The 13,320-nt window shown below is 48.9% G+C and overlaps 1 protein-coding gene across 1 annotated transcript; it reads right to left on the bottom strand.

The window, feature by feature from the left end:
• Positions 1–286: 286 nt before the first annotated feature.
• CLAFUR5_14645 (uncharacterized protein) lies at positions 287–952 on the bottom strand (the record flags this gene model as incomplete). The annotated part of the gene is made up of 1 exon (XM_047913793.1): positions 287–952. One exon carries the CDS (start codon positions 950–952, stop codon positions 287–289), a length of 666 nt encoding a protein of 221 aa, XP_047769781.1.
• Between the last annotated feature and the right edge of the window lie 12,368 nt (positions 953–13,320).

Raw genomic sequence — 13,320 nt, forward strand, 5'->3', positions numbered from 1 at the left:
TATAGTCTAAGGATCCTAAGCTAGTTTACCGGGTTAGTCGTATACCCCTATATCTAGATAGAAGCTTATATATTATAGGACCGTAGCCGGCGCGTAAAGTGTACTTAATTATACTTTTCTAGGGTAAACCGAGCCCTATACCCCCTAGCCTAGTCCTCGTAGATCTTGTGCCGTCCGCATCAGTCTTGAGCATCAGGAAGTCATCGTGCTTGAGACCGAACGTAGCTAGGTCGCCGTCACCTCTTAGCTGCTCGATCTGCTCGTGCGTTAAGGCGGCACCTAGCATCTACAGAGCTCCATTTGAGAAGCAAGAGAGCTTGGTATTGACCAAGCCATGGAGCTGATAGTCAGTCTCACCATCACGCTCACGGGTCGGAGTAATAGGATCCGCGATCGGTGCTGCAGAGCCAGCACCCGACCTAAAACCACTCGGGCGTCGAGTCTGAGCAAGGCCGACGATGGTGTCGTTCTCGCCGATTGTGTAGTAGTCGAAGGTACGTCGCTTCGGGTGGTAGACGTACAGCTTTCCCTTCGCCCTCATCGACTCGGTGGTGGCGTTGTCAGGCACTGCCGGTCTGGCTTTGGCTGGCTGCGACGTCTCGCTACCCTTCGAGACCTCGCTGCCCTCCGACTCGTTGCTGTCGAGCTTGGGCTTCTTTTGCTGAGCGTGACCCTCGTCGCCAGCGCGCTTGCGCTTACTGCAGGAAGGTGAATCCTTTGGGTCGCTTATCATCTGCGCGACCGGGGCGGTCTCGACCACTTCTTGTTGACCCTGCGGCTGCGCAGCGGCCTCCATGGCGGCGGCATCCCTCCTCTCCTGTATCTCACGCTCGCGTACAGCTCGTCGCCGCACGATCTCCTCCGCCTGACGCTCAGCCTTCTCTTTCATGGAAGGACCAAGTGGCACCTTGACCGTGCGCTTCGTGATCTTGGGTGGTGCCTTCTTGAGCATCGGCGTGGCAGATGCCTTGCGTTCAACCCGCTGCACAGGTACTGGGGTGGCAGCACCGCTTCTCGAGCCGCTGAGCTTCCCGTCGTCGACCAGAATCTTCTTCTTCTGCGCGATTTGGTCTTCCCATGCTTGGATGCTGGCTGCTGTGCCCTTGATGGGGGAAATAGAAGGGAGAAAGGGAATCGAGAGGAGGACATTACTAGGGTTACGGGCAAGGTAGTTATAGGGTAATAACTATAACACTAGCGTACCCTAAAGGAAGGAGAACGAAAGGACAAGACAGGAAAGAACGAGGAGGGCAAAGACGAGGAGGTTTTTATCCGTTAATCGGGTTTCCTGACTCTACAAATAGACCTAAATAGCGGGAGACCTACATAGGCTATAGGGTACTAAAACAGACGAATGAATAATCTATCTATCTATATTATATATTAGGCGGGGGCCTAGTGTCGATACCGCGACCGATACCTAGCTCTAGGGGTGTTAATTCCGGGTAGCCTTATTAATCGCCTAAGACGTCGTCCTTATTTCTTATTATCCTCGGTAATACGATAGTACTAGCGCCGTACGTAGCTAAGTGATCAATACCTATAGAGACCAGTATAGGGGCTAATCGTTAGTTTCTATACTTTTTACGTACTCTATAAGTTGCTACTAGTTGTCTTAGGGGAGCTTTACCTATAGAGCCGTAGGCGCCGATAGTACCGTAGCCTAGGCTACTATTACCTAGGAGTTACCTAATATAGCTAGGCACCCCCGCGGCGTTTAGAGCTAAAGAAATAGTGTAAAGAGAACTTTAAGCTATCTAAATCAAATAAGGTAGAAATCCCTCGATTCTAGGGGTAGTAGCCTACTTTATAGATCGTTAGAATAGCCTTAATAAGGGCTTTCGAATATGTCGTGTTTAGCGATAGCGCGGTTCGTATAAGTTAGGGAGTATCTAAAGATTCTTAGTAATATTAGGGCTCTCGTTAGCTACGTAGTTATACTTACTACGGCGGTAGCGCGTATACTTCTTTCTAAGAGATCTAACTATACTACTATTATAGTTATCGACCTCTTCTAGTAGGGGGTTAGTAAGGGATATGTACGCGAGATATATAAAAACTTACGGGAGATATAGTAGGAGAGGTACCGTATATATATCTAAATCTTCTTAGCTAGCTTCTATACTAGGCTAGGGGTAATAAGCTACGCCTAGGCGGCGGTACGCTTACGGCCAATAGACGTTCTTAGTACGTCCTATATAATGGCCTTCTAGTAGAGCTAATCTTAGAGTATAACCTAGGAGTCTATAATAGAAGTAGTAGATACTAGTAGTTACTAGCGAGAGGTATATTAGGCGAGAATAGGGAGTAGAAGAGACGTAGAAGGGAAGTAGGCAAATCGCTATAAGATAGTAGTTATAGATTATAGAAGAGGTTTAAGGCGAGCTTCGAGTTTTAATCTCTACGAGGTAGCCCGTATAGTATTATTACTATATAGTGATATAGCTTATAACGCGCCTAGTAACGGCTCTTTAATAATATCATTCTACTTAGGGACGGCCCTAGAGGGCTATAGAAGGCCGTAGAAGATACTATAACCTTCCTTCCTATCGAGCTAAGGGTAGCTCGTATAGAAGGGGAGGTAATTATGATAGTAACCTTAGTATAAGGCTATCTATATATAATATTAGGGTCCTTCGGACTATACTAGACATAGGGGAGCCGTACGTAACGTATACTAGGACTTATCTACGAAATACCGGCCTTAAGAAATAAAGTAAGCTTTAGTTTATCTACGATTTAGAGAATCGTAGGCGTACTATATATTACGATATATATTATCCTATAAAAAACACGACACATTCGAAAGCTCTTATCAAGGCCATTCCAACGATATAAAAAGCAGGCCACTGCCCCTAGGACTGAGGGAGTTCTACCTCATTCAATCTGGACAGCTTGAAGCTCTCTTCACCCTGTTTCTTCAGCTCCAAACGCCGCGGAGGTGCCTAGCTACATTAGGCAACTCCTAGGCAATGGCAGCCCAGGCTACGGTACTAACGGCGCCTACGGCCCTACAGGCGAAGCCCCCCCAAGACAACTGGCAGCAACTTATAGAGGACGCAAAAAGCATGGAAACTAACGATCAGCTCCCTTACCGGTCTCTACAGGTAATGATCACTCAGCTACGCACGGCGCTTGTACTGTCGTATTACCGAGGGCAACAAGAAATGAGGACGACGTCCCAGGCGATTAGCAAGGCCACCCGGAATCAACACCCCCATAGCTGGGCATCGGTCGCGGCATCGATACCAGGCCCCCGCCCAACGCACGATGCAGTTACGATCCGCATTGCAGCAAAGGAAGACCAGGCCGAAGTTGCGAAGCTATCGAACAAGGAGCTCGCCCAACGAATCAACCAACCAGGGGTGGTCGCAGTGAACCAACAGTCCAACGGCACTCTACAGATCTATACTAGCTCTGCTACTGCTAGGAGGCACCTAGAGGCACAGCCACAGTGGGCATCTAAGGTTGCGGCATCAGCGAAGGTCTCAACGAAACAATTCACGATCCTAGTCCACGACATGCCTAAGGAGTTTGACCCAACCAACCAGGGTCACCTACGCGCTCTCCAAGAGGACAACCCGGTCACTCTTAACTCTCCAATCCAGAAGGCGACTTGGCTCCATAGGAAATGGCCAGAAGGCAAGAAGGCCTCGGCGCTAATAGTATGGCTACAAGACGCGAAAGCGGCGGATCTAGCGATAGAACAAGGCCTGGTCTGGCAATACAGCCTCAAGACAGTAGAAAAGCACTCCTCATCCTTTCGTGTCCTCCAATGCTTCAAATGCCAACAGTATGGACACCAAACCTACACGTGCACAAACAAGCAGGCCTGCTCGAACTGTGCAGGAGACCATATGTCTAGGGACTGTACATCGACTACGAGACGGTGCGCGAACTGTCCGGGGCACCACCCATCGTATAGTGCGGAATGCCCACAGCGGAAACTAGCGAAAAACAAGGCAATCACAAACAGAACCGTCGCCCCAAGATTCTACGGCGACCGTGAGGCTAGCCCACACCGGAACCAACTAGCGGCGGTCGGGCACAAGCGCCCTAGGGCCGAGAACGATGTAAAGGATGCGCAGCCTAGGGCGTACGGGAGGCCACGTGCTCTGCTAGCTGCGGCGAGGGAATCTAACCAGGCCCGGCTCCCCTTTAGTACACAGCCGATAGGCTTAGACCAGGACGCACAGGGCAGTAGGACACAGGACGATACAGAGGAAATGATTGTCGATGCCGATGACTAGCCTCGACACGCTTAGCATCATCCAGTATAACGTCAACCATAGCAAGGATATAGTCCAGAACCATTTCCTACACGAGGCGGACCCGCGCGTCCACCACGTCCTTGCAATCCAGGAGCCATGGATTAACCCGCACCATAAGAGACCAACGACCTGCAAGTCACCAGGCTACACGACATGCCTACGAGGCGACGGCAGACCCCGCACGTGCTTCTATGTCAGCAAGGACATACTAGAATCCGACTGGGAGGTAGTGTACTACGCAGACGAAGAAGGCGGGGGCGATATTACCTCCCTCCACGTGGGTAGCACCTGGATACACAACCTATACATGCAACCGCCAGCCTCGAGGTCTAGCCGCGACCTAGGGGTCTGCAGACACCTAGACAGTGCGCTCAAGAGACAAGGGTGCCACATCGTAGTAGGAGACTTCAACATACACCACCCTTCCTGGGAAAGCCTTATGCAGCCGCACCCTATAGCCGACGAAGTACTCGACTTGATGGCGAGCAACGCAATTGCCCTCAATACCCCGAAGGACCTGGGCACCTGGAAGAGAGGGGGACTCCAAGGCACGATCGACCTCTCCTGGATCTCAGATAGCCACTACCACACGGTAACCTACTGTGGGATCGAACATGAACTCGAGGCGTCGTCAGACCACATGCCAGTCAGGACCTCTATTGCGACACAGATACAACGCACACCAGCGAGAACCCCTAAGCCAAACTGGGGAAAGGCCCACTGGGCCAACATCCAGGCGTACCTCGATGACTCCAAGAGGCTAGTCCAGATCGCGCAGCAGCAATACAACAGTAAAGACGAGATAGACGAAGCAGTCCAGGGGTTGACAGACGAAATAAGAAAAGCGACCTCACTTCACGTTCCGCTTGCCCAACCAACGACATGGTCCAAACCATACTGGACGCCGGAGTGCACTGCGGTAGTAAGAGAAGCAAGGAGAGCCCGCCGGGTGTGGACGAGCAGCCATAGCGAGGAGGCCTGGAACGTATACAGGGAGGCATGCCAACAGAAGAAAGCCATAATACGGAGGGAGAAAGCAGTCGGCTGGAGGGCCACAGTGGAAGAAATCGCCGGCAAGCCAGAGAGGATGTGGAAGCTAGCGAAATGGGCCCGACAGGACCCTACACAGGGCCCCTCCTTCTCTATCCCAGCGCTACAATCGCCTAGTGGCCCGGTTAGCGACCCCGAGGCCAAGGCGCGTCTACTGGCTAGCAAGTTCTTCCCACCCCCAGTCGAGGCTGATCTAAGCGACATAAACAGCTCTACTCCCCTAGCCCCTAGCATCGCGGTCCAACAGGAGGTGTCCGAGGGAGAAGTTACCGCTGTGCTGAGGAAGTTGCCGGCGAAGAAAGCCCCGGGGCCGGATGGGATCCCAAACGAGCTACTAAAGAAGTGTAGAGATCAACTAGCCCCAGCAGTTGCAGCGATCTTCAACGCCTGCCTACAGACCGGATACCACCCGATAGCTTTTAAACAATCGACGACAGTGGTCCTACGCAAGCCGCAGAAGGAAGACTATACGCAGGTGAAGTCGTACCGCCCAATTGCGCTCCTTAACACTCTTGGGAAGGCGCTTGAGAAGCTGGTTGCAACGAGACTCTCCGAGGCGGCAGAGGAACACTCCCTACTCCCGGACACCCAGATGGGTGCGCGCCCACAGCGATCGACGCTATCCGCGATGGAACTTATCACCTCTCAGGTAAAGGCCATCTGGTATAAGAATAGGGACAAGGTGGCTTCCTTACTTAGCCTAGACATATCGGGAGCCTTCGACTACGTGTCACACCCGCGGCTTCTCTACATCCTAAGGTCGAAAGGACTCCCTGAGTGGCTTGTCAACTTCGTACGGTCCTACCTCCAAAACCGCAGTACGTCGATCCTGGTCGGCCAGTACAGAAGCCCATTTCAAGCAGTCCACACTGGAATCCCGCAAGGCTCAACGCTAGCACCTATTCTGTTCCTCTTCTTTATGGCGACGCTGCTCCCAGCCCTAGAATCCCAGAACACCGCTGCGAGCGGCTTCGTAGACGACACAAACATCCTAGCGTGGTCTTCCTCGACTGAGGAGAACTGTAGGCTACTAGAAGAGAAGCACAAGATCTGCGAGGACTGGGCTAGGAGGCACGGGGCTCGGTTTGCCCCAGAAAAGTACAATCTGATACACTTTACGCGCCGGCCACGGTTCCACAATATGCAAGCTTCTATCCAGATACAGGGGCACACGACTAACCCGGCAAATCAGCTCAGGATCCTCGGACTATGGGTGGACCCGGCGCTACGGTGGAGGAAGCACGTACAGGCAATATTACGGAAAGCTGAACAGAATATGGCATCATGCCAGAGGCTCACTGCGTCCACATGGGGGGCGGACTTCCGGCAGTCACGACTTCTATATACGGCTATTGTACGGCCAGTCCTTACCTATGGCAGCCAAGTGTGGTCCTTAGGCGAGAGGGCCTGCCCATCGAAGGGACTCGTCGCGCCGCTAGCGAAGATCCAAAACCAATGCCTAAGGAAGGTCACCGGGGCATATAAGTCGACACCAACGAGGATGCTTGAGCACGAGACCGCTATACCGCCGATCGACCTATACATCCAGGGACTACGGACCTCCTACTTAGGCAAGTCGGCACAGTACCCAGTACAGAAGGTCATCGCCAGTGCAGTCGCAAGGGCCCGCGAATCAGTACCAGCGCACAAGGGCATTCGACCCGGAAACGAGCCGAACTACCGGGCAAGGGACGAACAGCTAGCAACACAATGGGAAGGTGAGAAATCGTTTGTAGAGCAACTATGGAAAGAGAGGTGGAACAACCAGGTTGTAGGGCATAGTGGACGCCCTCAGCCAGCGGGACAACCTAAGGAATGGTCAGCTACAAAATCCGCGGTCAAGCACCCCCCGAAGCTCATCCACTACCGCCTTACGAGGGCACAGAGTAGCATAGCAACCCAACTGCGAAGCGAACACATCGGCCTCCAGGGGTACCTATCATGGAGGAAGGTTCCAGGATACACGAATACTAGCTGCCCCTGCGGCTATCGCTCCCAGAACGTACGGCACGCACTCCTCGTCTGTCCGAGGTGGTCGCTAGGAAGGGGGGAGTGGATGGCAAAGGCGAGGAACCGGACGATTGGGGCACTTCTTAACAACGCTGAAGACCTACGGCGCATTACGAACTGGATACTAGAGAAGGGCTGGCTAGAACAGTACCGCCTAGTAGGAGCAGTGCAGGAAGAGAGGACACGACGCAGCGCGACGAGACCGGCTAGGAGCGGGGGCTAACGGGGTAGTGACATGGACTACGTACGTTCAGAGGGAAAGCTAATCTAGACAAGGAGTAGTCGGGGGCGGGAAGGGTTTTCACCTATTCGGGTTTCCCTTTGTACATAACAATAGATATATACCTGCATAGGCCGGATAGGGTCCTAGAACAGGGGAATGACAAATCTATCTATCTATATTACGATATCCCTACTCTTATAAAAGCCGAGTATATTACCGTTACGTCTAATCTAGAGCTCTTAGAGGTAGAGGAACTCGGTACTCCTCGTTAGAGAGTTTAACCTACGGTATTACTAGTAGCTCTATTTATCTATTATACTAAGAGAGCGTCGTAGGCTACGTCTAGAGTAGATTCTTATTATAAGGAGCGAGCCTAGTTAAGACGTATCTAAGCCGCTAAAGACTATTCTACGGAGGTATTTAATAGCTACTAGACCTTTCCTTAAGTTTATCTATCTAATCCTAATAGTATTAAGATAAAATCCTTTAATACCTAAGGGATTTAAATACCTAAGAGCTATGTTAATATAAGTCTAGATTAAGACCTTTAGTTATATAGTAGAGTAGAATATTCTCGATAAAGAACTTTTAAGTAGTTATTATAATAGGAGTCCCGTTCTAATAAGCGTTCTAAGCCGTCTATAGGCTAAGTCTTAGTTATAATATACTACTTCGGCGCCGGATTCTAATCTAAGGTCGAGTAGAAATCTAAACCGATATAGGATAATCCTATAACTTATATAACTTCGGTAATTAGACTATTATAGACTTACTCTAGGAAGTCCGTTAGTATATATCTAAAACGAGTCGTACTATTACTATAGGCGTATATCGCTTATCTGTTATAGGCCGCGCTTTAGAGCACTCCTATTCTAGGTCTTTAAGACTAGATAAATAAAGCTAAAGTTAGCGCCTTCGTTAAGCGAGGCTTTTGTTATAGTCTCCCTATAGAGTATATAGAAGGTAGGGACAGAAGAGCCTTAGAGTACTTAGAAGTCGTTAAGAAGTGAAAGTCTAGCTTAGTATATAAGCGCCAAGAATTATATACCCCGTAATATTTACTACGGGACCTAGTCCTCTAAATTTACTACTCTACTAAACCTTAATAGATTCACTTCGGCTCGTAGCTATATAACTTATAGCACTCCCGCGAGCACCCGCGACTACGCTAGACCCTAGAAGAAGTACGTAGAAGACTCGGAACGTAGGGTAGGTTAGAATAAGGTTTTGAGTAAAGCTACTAAGCGTGGCTTCGTATAGGTTAGCCCTATTAATACGGGGACACGTACTCGCGAGAGTCTAGCCCTATTAATACGGGGACACGTACTCGCGAGGGTCGCGTATAAGTATCTAGCCTTCCCTAGGCCTCTCTTACTTTCTTCGTCTTTCGTTTTATATAGCAATTATACTATACCCTTTATATCTACACTTCGTACCTACATTCTCGCTTTTACTCTTATATCTTATAGGCTAGGCTCTCGCCCTAATATTACGAAAGACTAACAAACTATTAACTACTCGAGTTATCCTTATAGGTGACTACGCTACCGATAAAGGTATTAACCTCGGTAACTAAGACACCCTATTCTACTTTAGTAAGTAGGCTAATATCCCCTTCTCGAACGCCGCTACCTTCGGTACCTAGGTAAACGCTAACTCCGATAGCGCCTACGCTCTTATTAACCGTACCGTCTCCTCTTTCCGCGAGACCGCCTAGTAGGTCGAGTAAGTAAATAACTAAGTAATATACCTTTAAGGTATTATAAACACCTTCTAGAACCTCGTCTAGTACGCCGACGACAACCGCCGCTAGTACTTCTCTAAGAAGGTTAACGACCTAGACGAGTTCGATAGTAATAAGAGCAAGTTTAAGGCATTTAAGACATAGCTCACTATTAAGCTATTAGCCAATGCCGACCACTTTCCGTAAGAGAAGGACAAAGTTACGTACGTCTTCTCCCTCCTTTAGAGAGACGCCGCGGCTTAGGTATAATACTATATCGATAACGCTACGTAGACTATCGGCTACCCGGACGTCCTTACCTTAATATAGGACCTCCGTGCTGCCTTTAGTGATCTAGACCTTAGAGCCACCGCCTAGAACGCTATCTATAACCTCCTCTAGAAGAATAAGAGCTTCGTAGAGTACCTCGCGGCCTTTAACCGCGATATCGGGTTTACCGGCTATAACGAAGAGACTAAGAAGAGCACTCTCCGCCGTAGCTTATTAGTAGAGCTTCTTCGAGCCCTCGAGGATAAGGACGTCGGTACTATAAGCTTCCGTAAGCTCGTCGAGACCTACTAGCGCCTCGACTCTAATATAAAACACACCGCCTCTCTCCTCGCTTCCCGTTCTTAAGGTCGTTAGCCTCGTAGTCCCGGAAGCCACTTCGCTACTCTACTAGGCGCCGCCGCTCCTACGGCTCTCCCTCCCGTCTCTATAGGTAACGCTATAGATCTTAGCGCTAGTACCGCCGTCCCTCAAGTCTAGGGCCTCGTTAACGGTAAGCTTACTCCTAAAGAGAAGCTTCGCCGTCGCTAGGCCGGACTCTATACCTACTACGGCGGTCTAGGCTATATCGTAGTTAACTATCCGTAGCTCGCTACCCGTAACGCCCGTAACCCGGTTCGCGGCGCTATCGGCGCTATCGAGCCTACTCCTACTACTCCCGCTAAGTAGGGAAAAGCCTAGGTCTTCCTTATCGACGCGGTAAAGACTAAGAATAACGTTTACTAAAAGTGAAGAGAGGAAAGAAGTTAAGGATCAATATAGTATAGCTAGACCTTTATAATAAGACGGGTAAGGACTACGCTTATATACCGTTTGTTACGATTATAAATATCGGCTTAAAGAAACTCTCTTCTTCTAATCTTACTCTTATAGATACTAGCGTACTAGGCGAGTCTTTTATAGACTATAAACTCGCGACCTCTCTTAACCTCGAACCCTAGGAACTAAAGTACCCTCGTACCCTTAAACTCTTTAACGGTACGGAGACTACTACTAGTAAGATTACTTATGTTATATATACGTCAATCACCCTTAGAGGTAAGCGTATGTCGATCACTAGCTTCCTTACGTCCCTACCGTATTAGAAGTTTATCCTCGGCCTCCCCTAGTTTAGACGATACTAGCCTATTATCGACTAGACTTCCCTTACTATTAGTTTCCCTCTAGAAGCTCCTCCGGCGCCTCCGCCTTCTCCGCCGCCTTAGCGCGGTCCTAAGTATACTAAGATCTTCTAGGTAAACGCCGCTACCTTTACTACTACTACTAAGTAGCCTAAAGCTTAAGTCTTCGCCGCCTCCCTCCGCGATATCGACATCGCCCTCGAGAAGCTCGATAAGAAGCGTATACCTACCGACCCTACTACGAAGGTCCCTCCTTAGGTATACTATATCCTCTACGTATTCGATACTAAAGCCCTAGACGAGCTGCCTCCTTATCGCCCTTATAACTATAAGATTAAGCTAGAAGAAGGTACGGAGGTACCGTTCGGACCGCTATATTCTATGTCCCGGGAAGAGCTTATCGTCCTTAAGAGATACCTCGAAGAAAACCTAAAGAAGGGGTTTATTCGAGCGAGCCGTTCTAGCGCTAGTAGTCCCGTTATGTTCGTTAAGAAGCCCGGCGGTAGCCTACGCTTCTACGTAGACTACCGAGGCTTAAACGCTATTATAAAGAAGAACCGCTACCTAATACCGTTAATTTAGGAGACGCTCGAACGCCTCTCTAAGGCTAAGTACTTTACTAAGCTCGATGTTATCGCTACGTTTAACAAGTTACGAATAGTAGAAGGATACGAGTATCTTATAGCCTTCCGTACTCGCTACGGGCTATTCGAGTCGCTCGTTATACCCTTCGGCGTTTATAATAGGCCTAGTACCTTCTAGAACTTTATTAACGATATCCTTTAGGAGTTCCTCGATCAGTTCTATACTACCTATATCGACGACATCCTAGTCTATAGCGAGACTAAAGAGGAGCACCGCTAGTACGTCTATAAGGTCCTTTAGAAGCTCGTAGACGCCGGCTTATAGCTCAATATCGATAAGTACGAGTTTAAGAAGACCGAAGTCAAGTTCCTTAGTTTAATTATTACCGTAGACGGTATTAAGATAGACTAAGAGAAGATCGACGCTATCGTCGAATAGGATGCTCCTACGAACGTTAAAGAGGTCTAGGGTTTCCTAGGCTTTACTAACTTCTACCGCCGCTTTATCTACGTATTCTCGGGTATAGTACGCCCTTTAACGAAGCTTACGCGTAAGGGTAAGAAGTTTGCCTAGACTAACGAGTGCTAGGAAGCTTTTGACTTACTTAAAGCGAAGTTTATTAAGAATCCGCTTCTATAGTACTTCGATTTCGAACTAGAGACCCGTATAGAGACTAACGTATCCGACGGCGTAGTAGGCGGTGTCCTACTATAACGCCGCTCGCCTAAATCTCCCTAGCTACCTATCGTCTTCCTCTCTAAGAAGATAACCGCTACGGAGTATAACTACGAGATCTACGATAAGGAGCTTCTCGCTATCGTTAAAGCTTTTAAAGAGTAGCGCTCTAACCTCGAAGGCTCTACTATACCCGTCTAAGTAAGCTCCGACTATAAGAACCTCGTCTACTTTATAAAGAGTAAGCTACTTAATCGCCGCTAGGCCCGCTAGAGCGAGTTCCTCTCCCGGTTCAACTTTATAATCTCGTATACGCCCGGTAAGGCTAACTCGATAGCCGACGCCCTTACCCGCCGCCCTAGTAACTCTCTAGTTAATCGAAGAGGGGGCCGGCAAATCGTAGAGCAATAAGTTATTAAAGAGCATAACCTCTCTTCCGAGCTTCGAGAGTACCTATCGAATAACTAGCCTACGCTCGCCGCTTCCTTTACTACTCTCGTACTCGCTCCTACCTACCTTAACGAGAGTAACAATAAATCCGAGCCTAAGGAATACGCCTCGGACGCTAAGGACTTGAACGACGATAAAGAGGGCTTAATAAGGACCGACGGCTTATTCGAATTAGACTTTAAGGGGTTTGATAATAAGGAGCAACCTAAGGGTATTATAGTACGAGTACGAATAGCGTACGATGCCGACCTAGACGCCTAAGGGTTAGTTTAGGCCCTTAAATCTAGCGCGAGGACATTCCGGGCTTCTCGCTATTTAAGTACGAGCTCTAGGAAGGTGTCGTCTACTTCCGTAAGAAGCTTTACGTACCGTAGCCCGAAGGCTCTAATATCCGAGCTAAGATTCTTTAAATCGTCTACGACTCCGCCTCTAGGGGTCACCTAGGCGTAGCTAAGACCTATAAGCTCCTCGCTAGGTATTACTAGTAGCCGTATTCCTAGAAGGACGTCCGCCGCTACGTACTAAACTACGCTACTTATCGAAGAGCTAAAGCTAACCGCTACCGCCCCTACGGTCTCTTATACCCTCTCCCGGCTCCTAATCGTCCGTAGAAGTATATTACTATAGACTTTATTACCGATCTTCCTTACGGTAAGACCTTTAGCGGCGTGAAAGTAAAGGCCCTTCTAGTAATCGTAGACCGTTACTCTAAGGACCGGTATATAATCCCGTGCTAGAGTATAACCGTAAAGGAGACTACTCGCTTATTCTACGAATTCGTCTAGCGCTTTTAAGGACTCCCGGATATCATTACCTCTAATAGAGGCTCCTAGTTCATCTCGTACTTCTAGAAGCGTCTATATACTATCCTAGGCATTAAGTATAAACTCTCGACTAGTTTTTAGCTATAGACCGACGGCGAGA

Source organism: Fulvia fulva, chromosome 14, assembly GCF_020509005.1.
Source record: "Fulvia fulva chromosome 14, complete sequence".
NCBI classification, from domain to species: domain Eukaryota; kingdom Fungi; phylum Ascomycota; class Dothideomycetes; order Mycosphaerellales; family Mycosphaerellaceae; genus Fulvia; species Fulvia fulva.